The sequence below is a fragment of the Sinocyclocheilus rhinocerous genome, unplaced genomic scaffold, assembly GCF_001515625.1.
Source record: "Sinocyclocheilus rhinocerous isolate Xijiao unplaced genomic scaffold, SAMN03320098_v1.1 scaffold1915, whole genome shotgun sequence".
Taxonomy (NCBI): Eukaryota; Metazoa; Chordata; class Actinopteri; order Cypriniformes; family Cyprinidae; genus Sinocyclocheilus; species Sinocyclocheilus rhinocerous.
Window position 1 is genome coordinate 740,929 of NW_015639873.1, and position 6,954 is coordinate 747,882.

The window sequence follows — 6,954 nt, forward strand, 5'->3', positions numbered from 1 at the left end:
ATATATATATATATGAATTGGATTGCGTTGTGAACGTAGCCACTCAGCACAAGTGTGATCCGAACTGAACTGAAATCCGACGGGCATGTAAAAATGGCGAAAGTATTACGTTGGCTAAAATTCGTTACATTATGAGAAGATTATGGAAGAGCCCGATATTGCACATTAAAGAGCAGCCTGGAGTCATTGTGTTGAGCTGTGGCGCTCAGGGAAATAATCCAACCGAGCCAATAAATTTCAGCTCAAAGGAAAACATCAATCTGGCTGTTGCAAGAAGATCCAGATAGAAGAAGGCAAACATTACAAAATCTATGTTGGCATGTGTCTAAATGAGAATGTTTACATGTAAGCGCAAGAAAATCAACAGACCCTGGAACATCAAGCGTGTGGCTTTCTGTGGTGTGCAGAACGAAAGTCACAGTCTGCGTCTTCCTGTTTTCCTTCCTTATCATCCATTCAACGTGATGAACTAGCTGCAGACTATTTCAGGGGAACATTCGAAGGACTGAGGCAAACTTTTTAGATTTGCCAGCTCAGTACTTCCTGGATTTCAGGAAGCACACGTCAAGCACTTTAAATTTCGAAAAGGAATTAAAACGCCCTTGATGCTGATAACTGTGAGTGAACGTCAGTCTCTGAGTAGATAGAAGATTTCAGCGCATTATTGATTCTGATAAATATACTTTCTTATTTCAGTTCAATTCAACTTTAGAAACGAGCTCCTTTAATCAGGAGCGGCTCTTGAACGTCTCATTCCAGTAAAAGCCAAGGCGGTCGCTCATCTCTCTCCACTTCCCGTGTTGATCGGAGAGAGCGAGAGGGAATCTGACAATATACAAAATTTCTTTGTAGCATCCCAGTTCGTGACAGAGTAAAAACAGCTCACCAGTCCTGTGTGAAAGGACGCTATTCAGAGAGAAAGCCAGAAAGAAACAGAGAAGGACTGAGAGAAAGGAAGTTAAAAGCAGAAAAAGGAAGTTACAAAGCTAGGAAACGGAGGAAAAGAGAGGCAGATGCGGTGTGGCCAGCTCCTGTGCTGTTCCACTCCATCATTTCCCGGAGTCTCGGTGACTTCTCTCCATCTCTCCCTCCCTCTCTCTCTCTCTCTGTCTGTTTCTCGTGAGCTCTACGAGTCGGAGCTCCACAGTCCAGGGCAGGCTGGGCGAGGTGGTTTGGCTCTGGGTGGACTCTCACAGACGCTCCCTGGTGGGAATCCAGATATAAGGCCCTGACTGTTCTTCGATCACAGTTTTCACCTTGTGATAAACCTCCTCGAAGCTGTCGCCCTCCACGATCGCTGCGATACAGAGAGAGAACAGCAGAAAAAAAAACATTGCAGCATTTACTCAAATAAATTATGCAAACAGTGTACCTCGAATGGGCATCATTTTCGCAACACGAGCAGAACAAATTTTCGTGCAAAATTAAATGATAGTGTAAAGCAGTTACATTGTTGTGTGAATGCAACATTGTCGGCAAAATTGCAAAAACGTTAACCGCATGTAATTACGGCAGTACTTTTAAAAGGACAACTTCCCTACTTATCAATCAATATAATTTTCGTGCAAAATTAAATGGTAGTGTAAAGCAGTTATACATTGTTGTGTGAATGCAACATTGTCGGCAAAATTGCAAAAACGTTAACCGCATGTAATTACGGCAGTACTTTTAAAAGGACAACTTCCCTACTTATCAATCAATAAAAGTACCTTATCGAAAGGTGCATATTAGTGCCTTTCAGTAGTAATATGTACCTTTAAGGTACTACTTTGAAACCTTAGGGGTACTATTGTACAATTTTTGCCTATTTTTTTTAGAGTGTACATAATAATTTCATATAAATGGTTGCATTGATTTGTGTATCAATCAACGTTTTAGTGAAATAAAAAACTTGCATAAACTGTCACATTCATGCAATGCTCTGTTTAAATCAGGGGTTTTCAACCAGGGGCCTCAAGATGACATAAAATAATTTAAAATATGACAAAACAAGCTGAAAATCAAGCTATTTCTCATTTTAATGGGCACCCCTAAACAACTTTTTTCTCTGAAAAATAAGGGTTATCATGGTCTTGGAAAACCTTGATATATGTGACCCTGGAGCACAAAAGCAGTCTTAAGTCGCTGGGGTATATTTGTAGCAATAGCCAACAATACACTGGATGGGTCAAAATTATTGATTTTTCTTTTATGCCAAAAATAATTAGGACATTAAGTAAAGATCATGTTCCATGAAGATATTTTGTAAATTTCCTACCGTAAATATATAAAAACTTAATTTTTGATTAGTAATATGCATTGCTAAGAACTTAATTTGAACAACTTTAAAGGTGATTTTCTCAATACTTAGATTTTTTTGCACCCTCAGATTCCAGATTTTCAAATAGTTGTATCTCTGCCAAATATTGTCCTATCCTAACAAACCATACATCAATGGAAAGCTTATTTATTCAGCTTTGAGATGGTGCATAAATCACAATTTCAAAAAATGGACCCTTATGACTGGTTTTGTGGTCCATGGTCACATATGAGGTAGCCTAACTCTAGGTGGCGCAGACTGAGAGGTCCTTTACCTGCAACCTGCAAGCAATCACAACATTTACTATGTGGCACAAGCTGACTGGCCTCTGCTGATTCTGCAGCCAATTAGATTGCTTGCTCAATATTTAAATACTCTGGTTCAGTGTTTGTTATAAGCTGGTCCTGCAGCGCACCTGCATTTCAAACCCTCCACCTCCCCCAGCTCCACCTGCCTAGATCTGCTATGGGAATTGTGTATGCAGCAGCAGCAGCATATTTTACATGCTCACAGCAGCATGTCTGTGTATCTATTGGCAGTAGCATGTGCATACTTGCTCTGCAGCAGCAGCAGCAGCAGCATGCGTAGCAGATGTAGTTGCGCGAAGAGCAAATACAGGATGCTAACAATGTCATATCTATTAACATGCTAAAACTATTCAGAGAGTTGTCATGATTGAATTATAAAAAGTGTGATTTCTAGACCTGGTAAAGTCATGTAAATTAATAAAACTCCACGGTATTACAGTAGGTATTGCCTTATTAATAAATGTGCCAGTTTTCCTCCAGGACACTAGTGGGCGATGTGTGAAACTGTCTTACCAGAGAAGCACTCCAGGAAATCTTGCTCCAGTTTAATAGCGCGGTCCATACCTTTCCTGGCTTGTTCCTCAGTCAGACGTGTGTTTATCTCTCTGGATAAAAGAGCAGACATTTAAGTTTCGCCTTGATAAAGACATACATTGAGGTATTGTTAAATAGGGGCATTTTAAGTTCATGTTAATTTGAAGTATTTGTGTGGTTGTTCGGCGTTGCATACAGGACGTTCTCCAGTGATTTGGGCCGCACGAAGATGGCGATCGGGTGAAGCTGTGCAGCCTGCAGCCTACGAACTGCATTTGCGGACACATCCAGAATACAATGCTTTCCCTGCTGCTCACAAACACACAGACATGCATTTTAAGATTTGCAAAAAGGATACACAAGTTCATTGTTGTGTCCAAAAAACCTTGTCTTGATCTAACCTGTTCGGCCACCTCTCGTACGCTCTGAACGCTGGTTCCGTACAGGTGGCTGTTGTACTGGCCCGCCTCGATGAAATGATGGTTCTGAATGTCTTTCTCCATCTGTTCCCGCGACGACACAAAATGATAGTCCCGTCCATCCACCTCATACTCCCGCTTGGGTCGTGTCGTATCTGAGAGGAGCGGTGACATTGTCTCGTGACTATGATATCAGTTACGCTTAAAGGTGCTGTATGTAGGATTGACACCGAGTGGTTGAACTAGGTATTGCAGTCCAAATTCCAAAAACTTACATACGGCACCTTTAATGGCGGCAGATGACAGGTGTGCTGAAAATGACTCATTTTGTTTGAGTTGTTTATCATAATAGAGGAGGCTGTTGGCAGAGAAATTTTGGGCAAGCATCTAAAGAGAGTTTTTTTTTACTGAAATGAGATGAGAGCTAGAGAGATTCTATATGTATTGGGGCCATGTGATTCCAGACTGAACTGGATTCTGGCCAGAAATGTGGAATCCAGTCATAAAAACAGAATTTACTGTATAACGCAGGATGTCACAAAATTGTGGATGAATAATCAAACGTAGGGCTGTATAATGAGTTAAATCACAAAACGGACTAGTGTCTGTGGATATTAAAGCGCAGAAAGACTGGTATTTAAATATGAAGTCTGTTTTTTCTGTGTGTCTCTGCGTGAATGATGCTTCTCATTCACATTCACAGGCATCCGCACTATATGAGGACATAAACTTCATCTCCAGACCTTCTCTTCACGAGCATTTCACTTCACATTAATACACACAGAAATTCAAATTTCTTCATGATAACCCATCAAAATATAAGCTTGGTATACATTTTGATATATTATTACTATATAATAGAACGTACTGCTTCTCAAAATAATAATAAAATAATATATTATCAATAATAAATGTGTTAAATATTTTAAGGAATATTACACAATTGTTAAAAATTGATAAAAATAATTTTTGCCAAAAAATAAAATTGTGAATTTTAATTTGATTACATTTTAAGAGATTAATGAAGTTAATGTTTTATGCGTTCATTTGATTGCATTTTTTAAATAAAAAATTAGGATTAAATCATAAATCCACAGAATTTCTGAAAAAAATATATATATATTTTTTTCACACATCTCTAATATTGTAAAAAATTAAATTTAATAATTTAATTCAATGTTATAAATTATTAAATTGTTAAAGTTCTATGAATTATGTTGATTAGACATGCTTTTTGATTATTAAAATTTAATTAAACCATTACAATGGAATCTGGAAAATTCTAATAGATTTCATAGAACTCTAAAATGTATTAAACAACAACAACAGCAACAAAAACACTTACAATAAATTGTTCTTATTTTGTATAATGAGTGATTCATGATTTCAGTTAATTGACATGTTTTGTGATTACTAAAATTTAATTAATGCATTAAAAAGGCAGAAAAATTAAAATGGAAAAAAACTGAATCTAGAAAAAAAAGGGGAAACAAATGAATTTGGGAAAAAATTTAATAAAATTCAGGAAAAAAATCAAACGGATTTCATAGAACCCTATATGCACTCAAGGATAAACCTCAAAATTTGATTCAACAAACCTTTGATTAAAAACCTTTGCACCCTGACTCTCAGAAACTGCGTAAAGCCAAATCAGATCGGAGCTTGCTGTTGTTTGGAAGGCTTTCTGCATGTTTCTGAGCAATATACATCTGAGAGTGATGAATACTTACGAGGGACACAAGAGCCAAACTTGTCTGGGAACTCAGACAGCAGGTCATCATTCACTCTGTCCTTCACCGGGCCCAGAATAATGATGGGCCTCGCGTAGTGCACTAAACAGGATGAGACACACGACAGAGCCTATATGAGTACACAGACTAGAAGACAAAGCAAAAAATGGAAGTGAAGAGAAAGAATAGCAAAAATATGACAGACAAAAAGTCAGCACCTCAACCCTAGTGAGCTGCCTGCAAAGACCTCACACTCCCCACATGAAAACTAATGAGGTTTTTTGAACATATTCAGTACTGAAATAAACAGTAGTTACATCTACAAAGATCTGATTTCACATCAAACATCAACTATTAGAATAGACTTTCAGCGTTAGTGTGTTATTTGCTCTGTTTGTGTGGTTGCTGTCTGTCTATATACAGTACTGTGCAAAAGTCTTAGGCCATTAGTATTTTCACCATCAAAAAATCTGTTTTAAGTCAGTTTATTCTATCGTTTGCTGTAGTGTGTGAGAAGGAAATATCAGTTTACATTTCCAAACATTCCTTTTGCCATGAATTGTAATAATGCAGTGAGATTTCTGAATGCACAGCAGCCGGTGCTGCACACAGAGATCTGATCTCAGCATCATCCTCCAGTTCGTCTGAGATTACATGAAGAAACCAGAATCCAGAAGAACTGTGACCACGACTCAAGAAACCTTTATGCAAAGCTACCTGAAAAACTATGTGCAAGTGCACCAGACAAAAGCTGTTTTAAACATAAAGGGTGCCCACACCAAATATTGATTTGATTTAGTTAATAGAAGTTAATTGATAAATAAAATCGATTTATGACATTATTATTGAAAGCATCATCACTTTACAGCATTGGCTAAAATTTTTCACAGGCTTAAAACTAAAACTTATGCACAATACAGCAGTGTTGGGGGTAACGCATTACAAGCAACGCGAGTTACGTAATCAGATTACTTTTTTCAAGTAACTAGTAAAGTAACGCATTACTTTTTAATTTACAAGAGAATATCTGAGTTACTTTTTCAAATAAGTAACGCAAGTTACTTTTTTTTTCCCAATTTATTGATTGTCAGCTCTCCTGTCCCCATGTTGAGAGAAATCAGAAGATGTTACTGTAGTTCAAAATAAATATGAATATGAATTAATTCATCTCACTCACAAAAAAATTCAGTATTCCTCAAAATGAATAAAAAAAATGCAACTCAAAATATGACGCAAACCTGCAATAATTAAATGTTAAACAACACAAATATCCTTTATGTATTTAATCCCATTCTATTAACCAATGTCTTTGCTAGATGTTACTGTAGTTCTAAAATAAATATGAATATGCATTCATTCATCTCACTCACCAAAAAAACACAGATTCAGTATTCCTCAAAATGAATAAAAATAATGCAACTCAGAATATGACGCAAACCTGCAATAATTAAATGTTAAACAACACATATATCCTTTATGTATTTAATCCCATTCTATTAACCAATGTCTTTGCTTCTGACCTTCGATGATCCAGTTCAACCGTACTAATAAGCACAAATTACTCTAGACAAACATTTGTGAGTCTTTTTTATTGCTGAAGTGTGTTGAAATTTCTTTTGCTGCATTCTACTGTACGGATGTAAATTTACTTTCCCTTCAGCCTG

General features: G+C 37.0%; 1 protein-coding gene across 1 annotated transcript in view; it reads right to left on the reverse strand.

Moving 5' to 3' along the window:
• Nucleotides 1–191: 191 nt before the first annotated feature.
• The window catches only part of LOC107752257 (disks large homolog 4-like), a gene marked incomplete at its 5' end in the record, with an annotated part of 16,804 nt that continues 10,041 nt past the window's right edge, over nt 192–6,954 (reverse strand). Inside the window, 5 exons of the mRNA XM_016568187.1 lie at nt 192–1,297; nt 3,121–3,212; nt 3,338–3,450; nt 3,543–3,715; nt 5,291–5,392. Coding sequence (XP_016423673.1) covers nt 1,191–1,297; nt 3,121–3,212; nt 3,338–3,450; nt 3,543–3,715; nt 5,291–5,392 — 587 coding nt within the window. The remainder of the gene's footprint in view (nt 1,298–3,120; nt 3,213–3,337; nt 3,451–3,542; nt 3,716–5,290; nt 5,393–6,954) is intronic.